Raw genomic sequence first — 23,671 nt, 5'->3', positions numbered from 1 at the left:
AGAATTTGTACATTCACTAGATTAACTAAATTCTATCTAAAAATATGTGCTTGACTGCATAATAAGGGGGAAATTTCCAAAAGTTGAGAGGTGTAAAAATCACAAGGTTGGTGGACTGACGGAGACATCTAAGGAAATGACGACTGCTAATGCAGAAGTGAAAGCAGCAGTGTGCAAGTGCCTCTTATTATGGCCTTATATGTCATTTAGTTAAATGTTTTCCTACACCTACTAGTGCTGATTAAACAAATGCAATAAATGCAAAGCTAAAATATCATGTCAAGGTTTATTACTGCTCTTTTGCAGAGTGATTTGTATAACAGTATTACTTTATGGAGTCGAGCAAAGGGTAGTGTAAAATGTGTGACTGCCCTGGAAAAATCCTCTAATATTAAGTGTAAATACTGATTCTTTTTGACTTGAAAATCGAAATGTTTCAAAATGTAATTCAGACTCCAAGTATAAGCCTGTAACCTTTAATTAAAATACAAATCATCCAGGCAGAGTCTAGCGTGGGACCAAATAAACTAGCAATTAGACTGAATTATCATCTAATTTAATAATAGATATAGAGGTAATAAAGAGGATCACATGATTCACTGTGAAAGACTGAAGAGTGAAGAACAAATGCCCCATAAAGAGGTTGTATAAGAAAATACAATACACCGCCTGAATCAAGCCCTGAATTGGATGTCCCATGAATGACCTTGAATGTGAGATTCTCTAAATGTGAGATTTACTCATTGCCATGTCACTTAGACCAATGATATAGGTCTGCAGATTCCTCCCTGCATGGTATTACTGCAGCAAAATCAATGGAAAATTAGCAGCGGACTACACAGGCCTCGCAGATGATTGATGATGGACACCCATCTTAAAAGCAGGGATAGGAAGACGCTTCACAATCCTAATGCTCAAACTGATGTTACAAAACAAATGTTCTAATCTTTATTTTGTAGAATAACAAAATCAAATACTTCATCCCAATATAATATGCTAATAAATGACTGGAAATCTATTTTCAGTGCATAGTTTTTGCAAAAACAATTAACAGTTTTATTTTTACTTTAAAATATAAAAAATAAAATCAAACTATAGATTTACACTGAAAGACATTTATTTAAAATGTTTGTTATAAAAAATACAGATACAGTTATGGCAAGGCAAGACAGCAGTGACCTATGTTTATGTAAAGCGCTATTACAAAGATAATTTAGGTGATGTCATTTTTTTTGTTGTTTATTTTTACAAACTATGGGAGTCTCAAATGAACAATCTTAAATAGGGGTGGGCGATGTCTACAAATTTGCCATCAGACGATGTCTACAGTGAAACAGCGCGATGGACAATGACATCAGCGTTTGACGATGACATCAGCGTTTTTAGACTCTGAACAGTTTTTAACACAATATGCATCACACACTTGCTGACATTGTAAATGGTTAGAAAAAATAAAAACTGGGCATCATACACTAAATGACAAAGGATCGCATTGACTTTTATGTTGTTTCGATCCTAAACTCTCACAGAAACATGCATCTCATTGCTAGGAGATGAGTGAGAAATGAAAATAATATATGGTCTACAATCATCGCAAAATATCAATCATGTTTGATATCCTATGATTGGATAACATCGTAGTCTGAAGCTAGAAAATCTGAATCCGAGCTCATCATAAACTACAGGACTGTGAAGTATGTAACAGAAGTGATCTATTCCAGCCTTTACAAAAACAACAATAAGACTAAACTGTGATTGGAATTTCAAAACGTCTCTATATACTGAAAGACTGACTGTGCTCCTGTCTTGTTCTCCCTTCAAGCAGAAAAGTGAGGATTGTTCTCAAGCGTTGTCTTTTAGAAGGCCCTTTGTTGTCGTACCGCCTAAAATAGGTGGTGGTTCCCATGGAAATGGCATCCAGCTGCTCAACTAGCAACCATCCCACCCAGATCAGAGAGAAGATGTTGAGCAGAGTCAGCAGGAGCACAGAGGCCTCTCTTCCTGCCAGTGAGCCCCAGTCGGACATCTCCAAGCCCGAGAGTTTCAGGGAGAGGTAGTACACGGCACTGAGGATGAAGAGGAGTTGAGCCATTACCATAGATATGACGAAGAGGATGAAGATGCGGTGGTTGTCCCGTCCCACACATTGATTGAGGAAGAGGCAGTGGTGGTCGTACTCTTGGATGCACATGTCACACAAACGGCAGTGTTTACAGTTGTCTACTTGGATCAACTGAAAGAAAATAGCTTGTGCAGTTTTGAAATTTGAATTTTGCTCATAACAATAAAAAAAATACATTTTGAAAATATATAATATTTGTACGTGGGGAATTAACTATCCAAAATGGTTGGTTCAACCATACACATATTTAATGCAGTGTATATTTTAACTTCTCAAATCTCAAAATATGTCAGCAAACAGTTAAAGATCCAGTACTGATTATTATAATTGTATAATTTGTATTATTAGGACATATATTATTATTATTAGCAAACCAATTACCGTATTTTCCGAACTATAAGTCTCAATTTATTTTCATAGTTTGGCTGGTCCAGCGATTTAAAGTCAGGTGCGACTTATTTATCAAAATTAATTTGACATGAACCAAGGGAAAACATTACCGTTTACAGCCGCGAGAGGGCGCTCAATGTCTTCAGAGTAGACTACAAAATACGGTAGGATCCAGTTCTGATTCTTTTTATTATTATTTTTTTATTATTATAAACTATTCGTTTGATTCATTAAAAATATTGATTTAATTATTATTTTAAACAACAATATTAAATAATATGTTCATTAAATAATTCAATTTGATTTAACCATCCAAAAAAAGTTACAGCCCTACAAAGGAAACCAGTTTGAGTACATTTGAAATGTTAGTCAGAAAAGAGATTCAGACCCAGTGCTCACCTCACAGTGAATACAGAATCTGTCCGGGCTCTTTCCGGCTTCTATTAAGTCTCTTATGCTGGAAAACTGGGAATCAGTGTCAGCTTCTTTGAGTTGTCCTGGGTTCTGATTTAGAACTTTCCAAAAAAGTCCAACAAGCACACAAAAATGGACAAGTGAAAAATTGAACAGGGCATAAGCTGGCCAAAAACGTGAGCGGTCAAGGAATAATTGACAGAACAACAAAAAGACTTTTGAAAAAGGTTGATTGACATGAACTATTTGCAAAGGATATTGGGTAAAAATTTATAGAGAAAGCAAGCTGAGCAATGAATAATGCCTGCAGCCAGTGTTCCCAAATACACAGGGTTTGGTAACCTAAAGTCCAAATTTAAAAAGAGTAAAAATGTCATTATGCAATCATCATCCTTTATATTATTAATGATAAGCAATGTAATTTCCAATCACAACCCTCTAACCTTTGAAAGCTGCTCAGTCTATGATATTGAGACAGAATGACTTTTGCCAAACATGGGAAAAGCACTGCAGAGAGGATAGCCCCATATTCACCAAGAGCTGCAGCTATAATGAGAACCGCAGCCCCGGAGAGAGACGGCAACAGCAGCATCCAGAAGTACATCACTGCAGAACAGACCATTTCATGAGTTACAGCTGAACAATAGCATTACACAACAAATCCTAAATAAAAGAAACAATGATACCATTTGAGTCCTTAGGAATCAGATCTTTTGGTCGGTGACTGAAATCCGTCAAAATCCTGGAGAGCTGCTGATGTCTACAGAAATATTAGAGAAAAAAAAAATCTGAAATTATCTTACTGTTCACAATTTAAACTTCCAAAGTAAAGTAATCACAGATAGAAAATGCAATACTGCATGATTTTCCAGATTTTCTTTAAATGTGCCCTACTTAAAGCCATAGATTAATTGATCAAGTACAGATCAAGTAAAGTATTAAGACTCCTGTTTTTTTTTTTTTTTTTAATTCAGTGAATGTCATACAATGTATACAAATATCCTAGCCTGTGACCACCCTGAGTAATATAAATAAATTATAAATAAAATGTAAATATATATATATTTTGAGCCTTTACATTTTCATTGATTCTCAACAGACCTAAAAGTATTCCCTTGATTACAGAGGTCTAGAGGCGTGAGGCCAGTGTGGTTTTTCATGTGTAAAATGTGGAGCCCGGCACTTTTCAACAGCAGCCAGCACACCTCAATCATGCCATTCTCTGCAGCCACGTGAAGTGCTGTCGCCCCCTGGTGGTCAACTGCCTCTGGTGTGCATCTCTGGTTAAAGATTTAGAGCAAAAACAACTGAAAATTTTGAAAGGCAGCAAATGTCATGCAAGCACTTCATGAACTATTCCTTTAAGGAAACCTTTTTTAACCTTTGGAAGAAAAGAACAAACTGATTAATGGCATTGCTTTGATTCTCTCTCGCTCTAGGAATAGAAGTGTAAAGGCTGGTTCTGAAAGTAAGAAATGTCATGCATTTCCACAGTGATAGGAGCAATTTATAGAATTGTTTTAGGCATTTAGCATTCTCCCATCAGTGTTTTTCTGTCGATGTTGTCCAGACGTACCCTGAATGTGAACTACAAGCAATGCTGTCAAATAAAAGTGCTTACATTTGCTCTAAGGAGATAACGGACTACGTCAGAATTTCCTGTGGAAGCTGCCAAATGCAGCGGAGTGACCTTATAGTTATCGGCATCTGTGAAACAGAACATGCCAGTCTCCCACAGGTACTGCGTGGCAATACTGAGAAAGAAAAACATAAGGGAAAATATATTTGAGCATGCAGTATACTCCAAAAAAAAACTATACTAATTATAATTCTTGTTTTTGTTTTAACGTTTGACTGCCACTAGTGTAACAGTTACTGTGCCCAGTTACTTACACGCTTCCTCCACCGACTGCATGATGAAGAGACGTTTTCCCTTGCTTATCTACTATGTGTAAGTCTGCACCATGCTGCATCATTTTGTGCATGATAAAAATATGGCCATTTCTGTTAGAATAACAGGAGAGTACAGTAAGCCCTCTTCAAAGGACACTGGTGTGATGATCTTTCAGGAGAAATAAAGTTTATAATGGATGTTTTAAAAAATTCACAACATAAGATGGATGAGGTCTCTCGTACCTGCAAGCAAAGTGAAAAGGAGTTATTCCGGAATCACAGGGAATGTTTGGATCAGCACCGCTGTTCAGCAGAAGCTCAGCCATTGGCCGGTTTCCATGGAGAGCAGCAAAGTGGAGGGCTGTGAAACCTCCCCAACCTGGGAAAATCAGAAAAGTTTACCAAAACTAACCTTGAAACACAAATATCAACAAAAAAAATCTTATATAAAACATGCAAGTATATTAAGATATGTTTAAAGGTGGGGTGAAATGCTCGTTTTCACTCAATATCCTGTTAATCTTGAGTACCTATAGAGTAGTACTGCATCCTTCATAACTCCAAAAAGTCTTTATTTTTATTATATTTATAAGAGAAAGATAGTCTGTACCGATTTTTCCCGGAAAAACACGAGCGCCTAGAGGCGTGACGTGTGGGCGGAGCTAAAGAATCACGAGCGCCAGTAGGCTTTTGAGTTGAGAGCATGTGGAAGCTGTGACACAGATCCAGAGGCTGAAATTTAACAAGAGCAGCATCAGCAAAGGCAGTATGCTATTAGGCTAGTGACAATGCCCCTGAATTTTCGAGATACCCCTACCGGAGGTAGAACTAAACCCAGCAATGTTTTTCCTCATCTCTAAGGTCTCCCATTTATGAAATGGATTCTTGGCTAAAAATATTTTACTGCTAAGATTGTTAAATTAACAGATATTGTTATACACCACAAAACCAATAAAGGACTAAAATATAGCCTGTCCGTATGGGAGTTAAGGCATATAAACTAATGCAGATCAATCACACAAGCTCTGAGAGCTTTGAAACTTGACATGTTTGTAGTCAGGAAGTTGATTTAACTACTAGAAAAGACTGGATGTGAATATCTTGATGTATGGAATAAATAGACACATGTAAACACATATCTAAAATAAGCGGACATGCACAAATTTAATATCTATGCAGAATGTTTTCATTTACTTTGTGCTTGCTTTGCCTGGCATTATCATAGAAACACATATGATGGCTTGTTGGAAAGGTGGGGTTGTGCTGAATCCAGCAATACAAAATATGTAAATATATGATAAAAGAGAAGTGTTCTGTCACTCAATGTATGATGTGTCCAAAATGAATGAAAATGGAACACTGACATAATTGAGTCCAAACCCATTCATTATCAGTGGTGAGGAGAATGTTGAGAAATTCAAATATAAGAGACATCAAAAAATATTTAATATGGCACCTTGTACTATATGGAAACAAAGATTGAAATCGAAAGATAACACCTTACCATAGCACAAACAGGAGACCAGGAGTTTTAACTTAATGAACTTTTTAATAAAACTATAACTTAACTTCATACAATACAACTTAAATTACTGTCTTAAATAAAACAAATGGTAATCTAACTAAAGAAACAAACACTCTTTGGGGAAATGAGCCCTGTCTTCTCAGGCTGTTTAGTTTATTTTCTAGCAGCAACCATTTGGAACATCAACTGCTTTTGGTAACCATTGGAGAAGGGTCTGGCTGCAGACTTGCCCTTGCACTCTCAGACACTGCTTCTGCTAGCGACGTCACTTGCAGTCTTTATTTTTTATTTTGTTCTATTTATTGATAACTTTTTGTTTGAATTTCCCAACATTTTATAACAGTTGCCATGTGGCGAAGACAAGAAAAAATAAACTAAATTACAATGTCAATTGCAATCGCTACTTGCACTCTCCGCTACCTGTGACTTCACTTGCAATCAACACAAATCGTGCATGTTGCCAATGGAGACGAGACACTGTGGTTGTGATTAAACGATTAAAACTAATTTAGTACTATAACGTACAGGGTCCTGCAAGAAAAAGACAAGCACAGACCTTGGCCACAGAACAGCAGAATATGAACGCAATGCACAAAGTCTTTCGTTAAGCGTTTTCCTCCTGTAGAAAAAAACTAACACTTAATATGGCATAATGTATTCAGACACATTAAGTTCAATTAAAAGATCAAATTCGATATATAGTTATTATTCAATGTACTGCAAGTCAAGCAGATGGCTATGAACACAATGTGCAAACTTTGTCCTCCCATACAACATAACGCTTAATGTGGCCTAATAACAGACTAAGATGATAAAGACAATTTAGTAGGCCTAGGCTATATGTCTTGTTGTTGACTCTAAGTATATACAGACCAGCAAATATGAACGGGCATTATGCATTAAGTGATTTTAAAAGGATCAACTCCGTACAGGCAAGAAGACGAGTACAGAACGCAGTGCGTTAAATTGTACATTAAACGTTTTCCTCCTATAGAAAATCATTATAAATAAAACACATAATGTAGGTTAATGGACAAAGACAGTGATATAAACAAGTTGTAGACAGTTTATTCTATATGGAAAAATGCTTAATGTGAAACTTTGCGTGTTTCGTTTATTCTGGGCTCACATGCTTGCCTGTACATATTAGTTATGTATTTTAATAAAGTAGAGAAGCATGAGTTTGGCCTTTCTCATCTATGTCCATTATGCCACATTTTGCGGTATGTGAGGAAAATACTATATACATATTCCTTATATTAATGAACTGTACATTTAATTTGATATTTTAATAGCATCTTAATATATTAAGCCATGTTAAGTGTTTTTTTTTCTATGCTTAGCTAGAGACTTTATGCAAATGTTCATATTCTGGTGTTCTGGCCATGGATTTGCCGATCTTGTCTTTTTCTTGCAGGACCCTGTACGTTATAGTACTAAATTAGTTTTAATAATTTAATCACCACCACAGCGTCTTGTCTCCATTGGCAACATGCACGATTTGTGTTGATTGCAAGTGATGTCACAGGTAGCGGAGAGTTCAAGTAGCAATTGCAAGTGACATTGTAATTTAGTTTCTTTTTTCTTGTCTTCACAACCTGGCTTTATAAAATGTTGGGAAATTCAAACGAAAAGTAAAAAAAAAAATAAACAAAATAAAAAATAAAGACTGCAAGTGATGTCACTAGCGGAAGTGCAAATGTCTGAGTGTGCAAGTCTGAGAGTGCAAGTGAAAGCCTGCAGCCAGACCCTCTTGAAACATTTTGGGGTCAACCCCCCATGATGTTACAACTGCAACACACCACTCATCCACATTGTCATCAGTGACAAAGTGGGTCATATTTGGACAGTCAGGGATCGAGTCAGTTAGAAATACCAAGGGCTCACACAAAACAAGGGGAGTCCTCCTTTAGTTTCTATGCTGCCTGCAGTTGGAATCAGCTTCCAGAAGAGATCAGATGTGCTAAAACACTAGTCACATTTAAATCTAGACTCAAAACTCATCTGTTTAGCTGTGCATTTATTAAATGAGCACTGTGCAATGTCCGAACTGATTGCACTATATTTTCACTTTTTTTATGTAAAATCATTTTCTAACTGTTTTTAAATTCATTTTAGTTAAGTAGTTTTTTTCATAATTTTAAAAGTTTTAAAATTGCTTGTCTTTATTTTTATTATTTTTCTTCATGATTATTTTACTTTATTTTATGTAAAGCACTTTGAATTACCATTGTGTATGAAATGTGCTATATAAATAAACTTGCCTTGCCTTGCCTAGTAATAAGTAGACATTTAAAATACATCAATAACTGATATCATAGTTTAAAATAGATAAAATCTGAGTTAAGGCTTGCTTTATGTGTTGCTCAACGAGGATTTCTCAATCGTTGCGACTTTAAATCCTGAGGACACAAAATGCCGTGGAACTCCTGCCGTGGAGTGAAGAAGAGGTGGCGTTACGAGGATTATCAGACAGTTGAAGTGCCCAATGGAGTTAAGAGATTTGCTCTCAATCTATTTTCAACACTTTAGATTGTTTACCACGTGGGGTTTGACCAATAGCATTGAATTGTGAAAAAATATGAAATAGACAAAATTTGGACATGCGAGGATTCTGCCCGTCAGTGACGATATTTTAATAAAGGTGTTCCATTCCAATGTTAACCTGATTCAATTGGATCTGTGGTTCATATGAATTGTATAGTATACTGTGCCTTATGAAATGTATTATTAGTAAATGTATCATAAATATAGATCAGCACTTACCTAATGTAAGTTACTTTGCAGTAACCATTAATTTGTCAACATTCTTCTCACCACTGATAATGTGATTTGGACTTGAGGCTATTTTGTCCAGTGTTCTTTCATTTTGGCCACCTCATACATTGAGTGACAGAACACTTCTCTTTTATTATATATTTACATATTAATAATTTAAGTTGTGTTGTGTGAAGTTAAGTTATAGTTTTATTAAAAAGTTCAAACTCCTGGTCTCCTGTTTGTGCTATGGTAAGGTGTTATCTTTCGATTTCCATATAGTACAAAGTGCCATATTAAATATTTTTTGATGTCTCTTATATTTGAATTTCTCAACATTCTCCTCACCACTGATAATGAATGGGTTTGGACTCAATTATGTCAGTGTTCCATTTTCATTCATTTTGGACACATCATACATTGAGTGACAGAACACTTCTCTTTTATCATATATTTACATATTTGGTATTGCTGGATTCAGCACAACCCCACCTTTCCAACAAGCCATCATATGTGTTTCTATGATAATGCCAGGCAAAGCAAGCACAAAGTAAATGAAAACATTCTGCATAGATATTAAATTTGTGCATGTCCGCTTATTTTAGATATGTGTTTACATGTGTCTATTTATTCCATACATCAAGATATTCACATCCAGTCTTTTCTAGTAGTTAAATCAACTTCCTGACTACAAACATGTCAAGTTTCAAAGCTCTCAGAGCTTGTGTGATTGATCTGCATTAGTTTATATGCCTTAACTCCCATACGGACAGGCTATATTTTAGTCCTTTATTGGTTTTGTGGTGTATAACAATATCTGTTAATTTAACAATCTTAGCAGTAAAATATTTTTAGCCAAGAATCCATTTCATATATGGGAGACCTTAGAGATGAGGAAAAACATTGTTGGGTTTAGTTCTACCTCCGGTAGGGGTATCTCGAAAACTAAAGCACTTTTTGACCATTTGTCACTAGCCTATATGTGGTATGTACTGAAACTGTATATATTTGCTTAGCGGTTTTGGAAAATGACTAAGTTCCACTTTATGTTGTCTTTTTTTTTTTTTTTTTTTAAGCTGTACATGTGGAAAGTGCTGTTTGATGACAACATCGCATGTTGTTTACTTGATGTGCTTACGCGCTGATAGCTAAGTTAACAACACAGAGATATTTGAAGCAGTTTTACTCACCGCATGTGGTTCCAACACACAATCGTGACCCTTTTCCGTTGGGACTGCATTATCCTTAAGAAATAAACGATGTGCAATCCGAAATGCAGGGAACAAACAAAAACACTTGCACAACTCCGTTGATGCTCTGTAAAAATAAACTCCATCCAGTGGTCCCTTAATGCTGTTTCTCTTTTGGTAATCTGTGCAGGGTTGTCTTGCCCTGGCAACCAAAAACACACTTCTTTTGTGACTTTTCGCGACGCTCTCGCTCTGATCAGGCTGTGCTCAGCCTCTCTCATTGCTCTGCTATACTGGAGCGCGCACTCTTCCGGCAGAAGAGCGTGCACATAGGACCCATATAAGGAAATTCCGCTCCATCTAACGTCACACAGAGCCATACTCGAAAAAAACTTTCCGAAACTTGTGACAAACCGGAAGAGGTTTTTTTGGAACAAAAATACTCCTTCAAACGTACAACTTAATTTTTGAAACTTTGTCCATATTTAGCATGGGAATCCAACTCTTTAACAGTGTAAAAAACTCAGTATGCATGAAATAGCATTTCACCCCCCCTTTAAATGTTTCTGCATGTTTTTTTTTTTTTTTTTAATTCTTAGGAATACCTCATATATATATATATATATATATATATATATATATATATATATATATATACATACACAGTACAGACCAAAAGTTTGGACACACCTTCTCATTCAAAGAGTTTTCTTTATTTTCATGACTATGAAAATTGTAGAGTCACACTGAAGGCATCAAGGGCTGTTTGACCAAGGAGGAGAGTGATGGGGTGCTGCGCCAGATGACCTGACCTCCACAGTCACCGGACCTGAACCCAATCGAGATGGTTTAGGGGTGAGCTGGACCGCAGACAGAAGGCATTTCAGGTGACTACCTCTTGAAGCTCATCAAGAGAATGCCAAGAGTGTGCAAAGCAGTAATCAAAGCAAAGGGTGGCTACTTTGAAGAACCTAGAATATGACATATTTTCAGTTGTTTCACACTTTTTTTGTTATGTATATAATTCCATATATAATTCCACATGTGTTAATTCATAGTGTTGATGCCTTCAGTGTGAATCTACAATTTTCATAATCATGAAAATAAAGACAACTCTTTGAATGAGAAGGTGTGTCCAAACTTTTGGTCTGTACTGTATATATTGTGTTAAGTCTTTTTAATACACATTTAGTAAACAAAAGGCCAGTTCCTTTATGCCATAATCATCCAGGAAGTGACATCATATACGGTGGGAAAACAATGCAAATGCAAAGACGCGATCAGACTATGGATCAGTAGCGTCCAGTTGACCAGAATAATGTAGAGAATTATTCACTCGCTTAATTTTTTACACTCGCGTTTGTCATTCATGAATGAAAGTATACGGTAATGTATAGTATACAGTATTGTCCTCTTAGACAAACAAAACTTTTCTTCAAACTGAATGTATTGTGTAGATTTTGACAGTTGACCAAGAATGACTGAGCTTGCTTACATAAAACCAGGAAGTAACCGTGCATATAGTTATGTGTAAATAATTAAGTTATAATTAACACATTTCAAATAAATTACTCAAGTTGCAGAAAACACTTAAATCACAAATACATTTATAGAGTTCAAAAGGTTAATTCCCTATTAATAATCAACAATTCCCTATTATTAATCATAATTTAAGTCAAAATACCAGTTGCTGCAGGTAAGTTAGTTGCAAATGTAAATAATAAATGATTATGAAAACTCCCAAAGTGAGTTTAGTATTTAGAATACTAGAGTTTATAATACAATCTCTATCATCATCTGCCACTGTGGATCAATTACAGTCACCTTTAAAACAAATGACTCACCTTTTTGTTTCAAAACACCCCGATCCTGCTGTAATAAATGGGAAACTCGATCGATCTCCCCCCGTTGAACCGATTCAAATATACAACTTCCTGAAACCTGCTGCATTCTGCGACCATACATTCACTTTACGCCTTCTTCTGTAGGCTGAACAAATTCTTGGCCAACTGTAACAAATTCATTATAAAAGGATATCTTAATTGATTTGGTGCAGCGGAAAAGTCTAAAACCTCGATAATATTATCTCGTTAGATAATCAGTCATTCGATAAGTGAGCGAATCTGGTCATATGTAAATACGCTGTACTGATTTATAGGAAACTCCGCACTCTGTTGGTGGAAGATGTATATGTTCAACCAATCAACGAAAGGGAGTGGAATGGCTAATGTGGGCGCTCGGCGGTCAAGGTGTTTTGCATCACTGGAGATAATCGTTTGAAATATACAAAATGTTTATTTGTATAGACTGGTACGTCATATACAAATAAAACCTTACCTAATAAATAAATAAATAAAATAATAATTATTGTTTCCATATGATGCAACCACAAACGACTGTGATTGGTTCAGCTACTCCAGCGCGGGGAAACGTCACAATTACCACATGGCAAGGTCTCTGTGTCTGCATTACGGACGTCTTGTTCAAATTGTACATCTAAATAACGCAACTGAAACATAAATATTCATTAAGAAATAAAATCTGAGTAAAGAAATAATAGATAATATGACTCATCTTACCTGGCCAATTAGAATCAATTGCCAATTATAACACATTTCCCAATTCTATCCACTCATTTATGCTTTTAGCATCTCTCGGTCGATTTCAGAGTATACATTCAAATGAAAGGCTAAAAAACTCTTCTATTTTAAAGGTGAAAATTATCTAAACACACGAGTCTCTCAAGTTATCAATAGTACGATATTTTATTATATTACATAGTCATTAGGTGATTTTCTTTATTTAAGAAATATTCTTTACATTTGTGTTCAGTTTCCATGATGTCTAGTAGTGTAATGTTTTTGGTAACCTTAAATTACCACATGATGTCACTATTGCTCAACATCTGACGCATTTTAAATCAATTTAAAGCTGTAGTCCGTAACTTATGGCGCTCTAGCGGTTAATAAACAAAACTGCGTCCGTCTTGCGGAAGAACATTGTAGCCAGAACTACTTATCTCTGTATATGTTTATGACGAATCACGCAGGTATTGAGCTACTCCGCGGCAGTACCTAACAATCAGTAGAAATAGTCAGACTATAAACACTTAGTAGGTTACCTTAGTGATTCAGGACAAGCCAAAAACGGTTTGGAAAACGGATTCATGGTGTATTCGCTTATTATATACATTTTTGCTAATTTTTGAACACACAAAAGTTACGGACTATAGCTTTAAATACCAGAAGGCATACACCTCAAACTCTGATTTTTTTTATCTCCTATTTGGAATAATAGAACTAAAATCAGAGGTATTGCTTCAATGAAGTCTTCTTCACATTATCCTAATTTGTCTATTGAGGTGTTGAAAACACACACATGTACAAGAAAGTCCTCCTTCTTCTTTTTTCACTAGGAAGTGAGGCACATGACCATGCGCAGTTGATGTCAGAGTTTCATACTGTGCAAAGTTCAGGCAAACAGATTAGGAGGCATGTTTCAGCGCACCACTCACTACTGATTACTGTGACATGGTAAACCAGCGGAAAACCTTCTGTCCAGCCATACGTCTAGACTTGAGATGCCACCCACCAAACAACAGGTATGTGTGGGGTTATAAACGGACTAAACTGTAGTTTTGCCTAGGGTTCATATGAATTTGAAAGGCTAATTAACATATCTCATATCAGATCACTTTTGACAGCCGTTGTTATGAGGTTGCCTGCTGTCATAATTAAATTGTTTTTCTCATTTAAGTGCATTCAAAGCATTTCTGTTGCATAGACACTCAACTTCTAGGACGACAACACAATAAAGATAAAATAAACAAGGAAGCTTGACTGATTTTAATCGGCTGCTTTATAAGCATGATTTGTTTGCCCTCAAACTAATTTGTTTGTATCAGGTTTAAACATTTCAGAAAGAGACAAGGGAACAATTGTAGAGCATTAAGAAAATGTACCGCAGTCAAAGATTTGAATAAAATAACGAAATGACCTTCATGTGCTGTATGAATAAACTGGTGGGAATGTGCAGTGCAAACATCCCATTTCTTCAGGAATGTGAATTGTCCTCTCTGTAGCAGAACAAGCTCACTTCTTTACATCACAAGATCCCATTAACATGTGAACAGCTGATTATACACTGTGATTGTCTTTTAGTCACAGAAAGAAGGTAGTGCTGATTTGCCCTTTAATGAAAGTTTATTGTTAGACGCTTCTGTTTCCGGTTGTACCGACAAACATGCTTCCTATCAGATTGTGCTACCAAACAACATATTGCATTGTGTTAAGGGAAAGTTTAGGGTAAGGTCAGGTATGGACGGGTAGGTTTAGGGAAGGGGTAGGTCCTGCAGATGCTGACGCTCTCTCTCTGGCAGAGGCAGGTCGCAGCGCCACTTCCGGTGGCATCCCCAGATGCGGTCTTTATCGGCGTTTCTCGTCGGTCTTTCTTGCTGTTTTATCGGAAAAACTACACTGTTCTCAGTGGTATGCGGTGGCGGTCTTTTTTAAATGATGATGCAAAGTTCCGACAGTTGTAATATTATTATTACACACTTGTATGTATCAGCTGCAAGAGTTCGTACCAGGAGTCACGATTGTTTTTTGTCCGTTTCTGCTGTAAACTATCCCAATAAATGAGACTTAGGTCTCTGCAGAGCGAAAGTGGGAGTTTATCACCATGTGGGTGTTTTCAAACTGCTGGATGTTTCTAAATCATGCAATCTAAATGATCCCCCTTACCCAACTCCACCCCTAAACCTAACGTCACTATGACGTCAACCAAGCAGGTATCATGGTGTAAAAACACCCTGATCTGGTAACTCCCATTACTTTCCTGCAGAGACCTATACTTGGAATAAATCGCATAAGCATTTTCCCATAAAGAACACAACACACATAAGAAGTAACCAGCTGTATATTGGCTGCGCGCACACACAAACATTTAATGTGACACTTTAGTTATTAAAGTAGTCTATTCATACCCCTTCATTTTTTCACATTTTGTTATGTTGCTACATTATGTTTTTATATAGCCTACCTATAAATTACTTAAAATATTACTTATATATATATATTATATTATATTATATACCTATTTTCCACATTAATCCAGACTCCATAATGGCAAAGCAAAAAACTGGGTTTTAACATCTTTGCAAATTTATTAAAATTCTGCTTCATTGAAGGGTCACAGATGTATGTAGAATCCGATGGTCACTCTAGTTGAGCTCCATGATCATATGTGGAGATAGGAAAAATCTACAAGGAAAACAAAACTCCATCACTCCACCGTTCTGGTCTTTATGTTATTGTGGCCAAACTCAATCCTCTTCTCAGTGAAGACACATGAAAACACACTTAGAATGTGCAAAAATCACCTAAAGGACTACTTACTTTTACTTAAGTAGACATCTGACTGTAGTATTTTTACTTGTACTTGAGTAAAATTTAGCAAGGGGTATCTGTACTTTTACTCAAGTTTCTGATGAGCAAAGCTTTTTGTATCATACCCAAAAAGACTTGAGGCTGTAAAGGTGATTCTGATAAGTACTGAGGTAAAGGTATGTGTAGGAGCCATGTAATGGCAAAGTCATGTGACCTAATGTTTATGAGAGTGTCATTCATTAAGTGGGGTTAAAACACCTGTGGGGTGTGTGCGTTGGAGAGGGAAGAATTGGGGGGGGGGGGGGGGAGCACATATTTTGTTGAGTGTACAAGCCTGTACAAATAAAACTACAGTTAAGCTTTTAAGGAAACGCGTCACGAAAGTTATTCCTCCACTCAGCTCCTTAGCTGTCTTTGGATTGTTCTTTATGTGGAACTACAGTATGAATAGGCATAATTATGCAACTTACTTATTTCAGTTTTGTTATTTTTAATATATTTATGAAGTAGGGAAAGTTCTATTTTTGCTTTCTCATTATGGTGTATGGAGTGTAGATTGATGTGTGAAAAAAAGTAATTCAAAGCAGTTTAACATAAGGCTGCAACATAACAAAATGTGAAAAAGAATATATATATTCAATCTACTCAAATCTGATGAAAATTTTGTTGTTGCAACCATTTTTTGAAAGCCCAATGCTTCATTTATTATACAGTAAAATTGTGAAATATTAAAATGTAAAATAGCTATTCAGTTATATTTTAACATGTAATTTATTCCTGTAATGGCAAAACTGAATTACTTCAGTCTTCTCCTGCCATAAGTCTAGTCTTCAGTGGCATATGATCCAGTCAGCGGCATGTCTCTCAAAAAATGTTTTCCTGCCATGAAAGAAGAAAGTATGGTCAAAATATTTGGTATATATACAAATGTTACAATTAATGCTTTAAACTTGTAGCCATTTGCAGTAAATTACATAAATGAATGCTTTCTGTAAATATTAAAAATATATTATTACTGTTTTTAATTATATGTAATAACAGTAAAAATTGTTTGCAACATAAATTATGAAAATTACATATGGTTTTGCAAACAAATAAACTTTTTTATTACAGTTAAAACATTTTGCTACACTCACCACAGTTTAAGCATGCTATTTGTAGTAAAACCGTAGTTATACAAATTGTAATAAAAAACGTTTAATTTCTCGGTGGTCCCACATTTGCCTATTTTCATTTAAATGCTATACTTAATTGAACTTCCCAATTTCCATTTGCCATTTTATTAATTTGCATGCATGAAATGAATGTAGAATAACCTGTCAACATTTACATAACCTCAAAGCCGCAAGGATCATAGTTTTGTTGCATGCCATCAGTCAAGGCACGGGAGGCAGGGTCTCTTTAGAGAGAGAGAGAAAAACTAGATGAGAAAGTTATCGATATTACAAAAATAAACAAAATGTGACATTAAAAAGCGTAAAAGTTACTAGTTTTTATAAGGTAACTGTCCACCAGCGATGCCCGCTAAAGTTTGAAAGAACAGCTGAACATCAGTTGACAAATCAAACATATTGTCTGCATTGTTACTGCCTTTTGTTATTTTGGAATGAATGTAAAAATACGTAAAAACACTAACTTGATGAAATGTATTTGTTTTGATAAACATAATATTGCATAGTGTAAAAATATAAACTATAATTAATTTTTTGCCTTTTTTGTGTAATGTTTATTTAACCAGGTAAATGTGACAATAGTAAGGTTATAACGATATACCCAGTGCAGTTTTTACCAAACAAAGTAACAAACAGCAGAAACCGCGAGAAAGACCATGGCAGCAAGTGGCAGCTGCCAGAGGAAATGCCACCAGAAGTGGGGATGCCATCTGCCGCTGCTAGGATTTGTGCTTGCACTCTCAAAAAGCCTCAAACCACATGAATAAGATGTTGGTAGCACAATCTGATAGGTAGCATTTTTCGCTGCCAATCTGAGCGGATAGCACGAATCATCAGAACACCGTGTTTATACTGTACTTTACTTTGTTGCAACTTCCTATAAAGAGTTTCAGGTTTGTCTCAGGTGTTTGACATAAAATTCATAGAGCTGTAAAATTATCCCATTGTCCTTTTTATTTATTAACTTTTTTTTTTTTTAAGGAGAACGGGGAACTTGCATCAGGGGAGAGTTCAGAGAGCATAGAAGCGAAAACTACCCAAATCCAAAGTCAGACAAATGGAGACCTGAAAGCACATGAGGATTCAGTGGTGCTTCTGAAAGATCAACTAACTCAGCTGGGTACAATAAGACAACAGTCACCAGAACAAAGAGACCAAGAGCTCAACAGACTTCTGCTTCTGGTCATCCAGGTACAGAAAATCAGTGAGAGGAGTGGAATAGAACTGCTTATTCAATACAAATACAGTCATTTAAATACGATTAATTGCATTTAGTTTATTTACAAACACACAGACACACACACATATGCATACTACTGGTCAAGATTTTGGGGGTGGTAAGATTTGTTAATTTTTTGAAAGCCCAATGCTTCTTTTATTTGATCATATATGATACAGTAAAATTATAAAATATTAAAATGCCTATTTTCAGTTGTAATATATTTTAACATGTAATTTATTCTCATAATGGCAAAACTGAATTACTTCAGTCTTCTCCTGCCATAACTCTAGTCTTCAGTGTCATATGAGCCTTCAGAAATCATTCTAATATGCTGATTTGTTGCTCAAAAAATATTATCAAAGTTGAAAACAATCATACTGTTTAATGTTTGTATGGAAACTGTGATGCCTTTTTTAAGTATTAAAAAAAATGATTCAGTATTCTTTGATTAACTGAAAATTCAAAAGAACCGCATTTAATATAAATTGCATATTTCAAGCCTTTACTTTTTAATTTCTTTAAAAAAAGTTACTAACCCGAAACACTGAACGGTAGTGTGTATATTTATATATAATTCATCATAAAATCATAATTCTGTCAAGGGGGTTTAAACATTTGATTTATAATGTAAATTTGTCATATAAAGTATTGGGATCTAATCTCTTTAAGAACTTAAATGTTACATTAACAAACACTCATGACGCACTGAGATGCAATCACACTCACAGGCTTAGTGCTGTTTGTGCATGTGTGGGGGTTTGCACACGTGTGACTCAATGACTTACAACTCCTGGATTCTTACTGGGATTTAACCAAACATAGAGTAAGGCACCACATCCACCATCCGCTTAAAAAGTCACACAGAAGCAGACACTGAATTAGGGAATGTTGAAATATTCACACAGCGTAAGGAAATGAAACTAGTGTTGTTATGAAAATGTTCATTTTTGAGAATGTTCAAGTTCACTTCTGGCTAGAAGTTTTTGTTTCTTCTTTGCGATTAGAGCTAATTATGCTACCCATTTACTATTATCGTATTTTCCTTTGTGAGAAACATGTCATAAACATCTAAAACCTAATTTATTGTGTTCATGCTTAAATATTAGCAGAAATACTTATTCCACTTGCTCTTTATAAGGTCTCAGAGAGCGGCAGTGTCCTGGATGATCTGGAACTCCAGGGCTTGGCGCTGCAGGTTGGAGAAGCTCTTGTCTGTCATATACAGCAGCGAGTGGCAGATAAGCCTGCAGGTACTCCAAATAACATTTTCAAAGGCATAGTTGACAGTGGCATTCATGAGGTCACTAAAGGCCAACCAAAAAGCAAACTGAGAGATTCTGTTAGTGTTTGAAGGGAAGTTGCTCAGTTCTTTATTTCACAAACATGTGGCATGATAATGTTTACCATCCTTGCAGTTCTCTGCGTGATGCATTCGTGTTCATTTCTTTTTATAGTATTTAGTTGAAATTATTATTCAAAAAGGATGTTGTTGTGGAAGGAACTGAAAACCTTACATATCAGTTATATGCTGATCTGAGATAAAAATAATTTTTAAGTTTGCTGTCTGTTGTTTTTATGACTTTGTTTAAAAATAGAGGAAGCCCGATATGAATTGGAGCAGTTGTTTCAGAGGTCAGAGGTCAGAAGCAACCAAGGATGGCTTCTGCTCAAATCGATATCTCTTTTGTCTAACAGAGACTCTGTGAGTTTTACTATTAAATCTGTAATATATTTATACAGCTCCATAATTACAATTGCTAGTGTGTAGTTAATAACTACACATTTTTACAAATGTAGTTAAAGAGCATTTTACTTATGATTGCTAAATAAAAAAATATTCCATCCAGTGTAAAAATAATAGAAAATACCTTTTTCTTGCTATGGTTTTATTATACTATTCAGTATTTTGTATGTTCTACAGTAGATCTTGAAAGCATTCCTCTGTTTGACGGAGGGATATCCTGTCTAGTCATGTTTAGACGTTCTTCTTTTCTTTGACAGGAGGTTGGCGTTATGATCAAGACAGGTCTACCGGCTGCGTTAGTCAAGTGTCTCTACCTGTTTGTAGCTTTGCCTCCCCGAAAAGAGAGCTCTGTCTCTAAGAATGATGTCGACGAGGAAGTCAAATGCTCTTTTCAGGACACCTTTACTCAGGTTTTTACATTTGGACATGTTTTATTTTATATTGTGAATCAGTTAGATCCCAAATCTTAACTTGTGTATCAAAATGGGATAATGCCTCCCCATTGGCACTTCCAGTTTCAGAAGCAAAGTTGCAAAAAACGATCAAGTTCTTACAGTGCATGACCACGTACTGTATACAAAGTTTGCGTGCATATCTAAATCATCTAATGTATTGGTGTCAAACTAAGAGAAATCTGTCTCTTTAAACCCTCACCTCTGCTCAGGTGATCTTGCAGCTGTGCAGGCATGTGTGTTTTGTGGAGGTTCTGTTGGAGACCCAGGAGCTCTCAAGCGTGATCATCTCTCTCACACTGCTGTGGGATCAGTGCAGCCCCTCATGGAGACAGCAGGCGTCCCGTGTGCTCAGAGCGGTGTCTGCTGCTCAAGCTCACAACACTGTATCTGCACTGCAAGGTCAACAACTACACACACAAGCTCCAGCCAATTCATTGTCCAACCAAATGTATCTTATATCAGAGCATTCTTATCAGAAATATTAGTTTATATTAGTGCACAAGTACATAGATGTTGTAAGTGTACTCTTGGTAATATCTAATTCTAAATGTCTATATTACAAGATATATCAACAAGATGATCATATTTTGTGTAAGTATAGGTACTGTTAGCACATCATCAGATTTGCTTTCACATGATGCTGATTACTAAAAATGACTTGTTGTCCCAAGTCTCCGATTACATAATGTTAGTTTTTTTGCTGGAGATCTCAATTAGGTCTAGGCAGGGCAGCAGTTAGAAAAACAAGTCGCAAAGTTTGACCAGGGACATCTTGTCTTGAATCTAGTGACAATAAGTACAACTTTACAGACTAATTTAGGGAAACTTAGTTCCAGAGTTGTTTGTGATGTTTTCTTCTATTGTTATCATATACAGTACTATACTATTTTCGGTGTTTTGTTTTCTTTAGCTAGTAACTGCATGAAGATCTGCATCCAGAACATGCATAAGATCAGCGAGAACATCCCTTGTCGTGTTCTAGCTGAGGTGGCCCGTGAGTGTTTTCAGCTTTGTGAAGGACTCTTATCCAGTCAGCCCTGCTCTTTTTGAGGAGTTTGAGAACAATGATGGCTATAGCATCTTTCAGGCCATTTTAATACGGTAAATTCATGATTTTATTGGGGGGAAATCTTTCATATAATATGTGACTGCCACTAAATATTGCACATATGAAAAGCACACAACTGAAGACTATATGTTTTTGATGCTTTGACAAGTAGTTGGAACACTACCTTCAGGGAATGCATGTGCTTACATCATTCTTAGGTACTTTCCATTCCCTTTTGTAACTCTCTTTCTTCCTCTCTCAGGTCTCAGGTCCTCCTTCTTGCAAGTTTCTTTTTGAATGCTGCAGAATTCAATAATTAAAGAGCTCGTAACGAGATCAGCAGTAAATTGAGCTCAATCAGATTACTGATCATGCCAGCTCCTTCTTACTCGCTGTGTTTTTGCGTTTTCTAACAGCAAGGGTCACTGCAGGATAAAACAGCTCTTACTGAACAATGCGTCTCATTCACTAAGCATGTGTACGTACTTATTTGTTCGTAAAACCTGTGTGAAAACATTATTTTGGTAGTACATACTGTATATACAACAGAAATGTTCATGTTAAAAACTCTTCTGTGCACATACTGTAAATGACAGTGCTTAGTGAATGAGGCCACTGTTATCTAGTTGTCTGTTACTTATGACCAATCAAAAAGTTAAGGGTTGTAAGATGTTTTTGAAAAAACGGTAATATTGTGAAATATTATTACCATTTAAAGTAAATGTTCTATGTAAAAATATATACAAAAATAATTTATTTCTGTGTTGCCAAAGCTTAATTTTCAACAGCCATTATGGCAGTCTTCGGTGTCTCATAATTATTATATTCTGATGTGGTGCATTTCTAATTATTAACAAGGTTGAAAAATTTTTTTCTGCTTAATAATTTTGTGGAAATCATGATGTTTTTAAAGGATTTTTTTTTTAAAGTTCAAAAGAACAGTATTTATTTTAAATATATTTTTTAATAACATTTATATCTAGAGTCAAAACTGTCACTTTGAGCAATTGTCCAAAAGCATACATTTCTTTCAGAGATATTGCACTGAACCTAAACATTTGAACAGTAGTATTTGTTCATACTGTGTTTACTGTGAAGGACATATTTACATATTTTTTGCCCCTTTTGTAGGTGTGAGGAGGAAGTGACAGAGGAGCAGTATTAGCCGTTCAAGACCTTCTAGGCCTCATTGCGTCATTCACAACTTTTTGGCAAGGCTGAACTGAAGGTTGCCATATGTGTGAACAACCCCAAACCACCAGGCTTCACGTTTGGACCCTACTTGACTAACGGTAAGCCTGCCATGACAATGGTAAGCTCCCTGCTCCACCACCTCATGGTAACCGCCACTGAAAGGCAATTATGTCCAGGATGATGAAGTGTAGCTCTCCTCACTAACCCGGTTAAGCCACCCTGCATCCATTCTGCTCATCCATACAGCAATTCTCCATTCATCACCACCAGAGCACTCTCACTGCTGAGAGAGAGAAAACAGCTCCTTTTTTAACCTTTATTTCATTTGGCTTTGATGTGATTTTAATTATGGATGAAATTCAATCTAATTACCCTCAGCAGCTATATTTATTTGTTATAAACATCAGAGCACCTTGTCCTAGGAGCCAATCAGTCTTTTTCATATGTTGATACATTTGAATGTTGATACAGTTCTCATTTGCATGAGCTCTTAGTTTATATATAATGTTTTCAATAATGCTTCTGTCACAAAGTATACTTCTAGGAGTGGCGTTAGAAATTGGGAATGAATATAAGCTCAACTAGTTACTGTGCCTGAATGTATTTTTAATATTTTCAGGTTCGCCAGTGAAGAACCTCACAGCCTTCAAAATCATCCAGGCCTCCTTCTTGCGCTCAGGCAACACAGTGATCTGCAGCCAAATCCTGCGTACCATCCAGATGATCTGGTCTTGGGAAAAGGCTAACTTCTTCCTGGTGGAGTGGTCTCTGCAGTCTCTGGCTCAGCTGGCCGAGTGTGTGTGGCAGAAATCGCCACCTGTTCACCTCATTTTTCTTCGAACTGCTTTGAAACCGTCATCTACCAGCTCTCCTACATCCCACACGAGACAATCAGGAAGGTCCAAGCGTGTTGAAACAGGGTTCCTCCGAGGCATTTAATGTCGCAGCTCTGGACTGCTTCTACAGGCTCATCATTCACAGCGGATTGCTGTCTGAAGTCCTGAGTGATGGAGGACTGATGGAACAACTGTTGTTTGAGCTCAAAAGAAGGGCAAAGATAATCAGAAAGACTGGTGTTGCTGGTGAGTCTTCTGGTTTTCTCTGTACTATGAAATTACGAAAACAAGACTGTTTGAAATGCATGTGTCTGATCCTGAT

General features: G+C 36.2%; 1 protein-coding gene across 2 annotated transcripts; it reads right to left on the bottom strand.

Annotated features, from left to right (window-relative positions):
• Window positions 1-550: 550 nt before the first annotated feature.
• On the bottom strand, window positions 551-12,424 carry LOC113078262 (probable protein S-acyltransferase 23). Of its 2 annotated transcripts, XM_026250590.1 has the most exons (10): window positions 12,136-12,424; window positions 5,063-5,198; window positions 4,820-4,930; window positions 4,548-4,680; window positions 4,028-4,206; window positions 3,613-3,686; window positions 3,370-3,532; window positions 3,186-3,268; window positions 2,912-3,102; window positions 551-2,233 (listed from the first exon to the last, which is right to left on the bottom strand). In XM_026250590.1, exons 1-10 carry the CDS (start codon window positions 12,254-12,256, stop codon window positions 1,775-1,777), a joined length of 1,650 nt encoding a protein of 549 aa, XP_026106375.1. In that variant the 5' UTR covers window positions 12,257-12,424; the 3' UTR covers window positions 551-1,774. The 2 variants fall into 2 exon arrangements, with proteins under 2 accessions (XP_026106375.1, XP_026106374.1); XM_026250589.1 differs by lacking the exon at window positions 3,186-3,268 and having other exon boundaries at window positions 2,912-3,027; window positions 3,461-3,532.
• Between the last annotated feature and the right edge of the window lie 11,247 nt (window positions 12,425-23,671).

Source organism: Carassius auratus, unplaced genomic scaffold, assembly GCF_003368295.1.
Source record: "Carassius auratus strain Wakin unplaced genomic scaffold, ASM336829v1 scaf_tig00024940, whole genome shotgun sequence".
Taxonomy (NCBI): Eukaryota; Metazoa; Chordata; class Actinopteri; order Cypriniformes; family Cyprinidae; genus Carassius; species Carassius auratus.
This window is presented reverse-complemented; position numbering and strand designations above follow the sequence as displayed.

What these genes read in the sequence shown, in the direction of transcription:
- LOC113078262 (XM_026250590.1), bottom strand. Translation starts at nt 12,256, where the DNA reads ATGTATGGTCGCAGAATGCAGCAGGTTTCAGGAAGTTGTATATTTGAA. An exon ending in CCTTTTCACTTTGCTTGCAG is followed by an intron (nt 4,931 to 5,062) that starts GTACGAGAGACC and finishes TTATTCTAACAG; the next exon opens with AAATGGCCATATTTTTATCA. An exon ending in TCTCTATAAATTTTTACCCA is followed by an intron (nt 3,103 to 3,185) that starts ATATCCTTTGCA and finishes TTGACCGCTCAC; the next exon opens with GTTTTTGGCCAGCTTATGCC.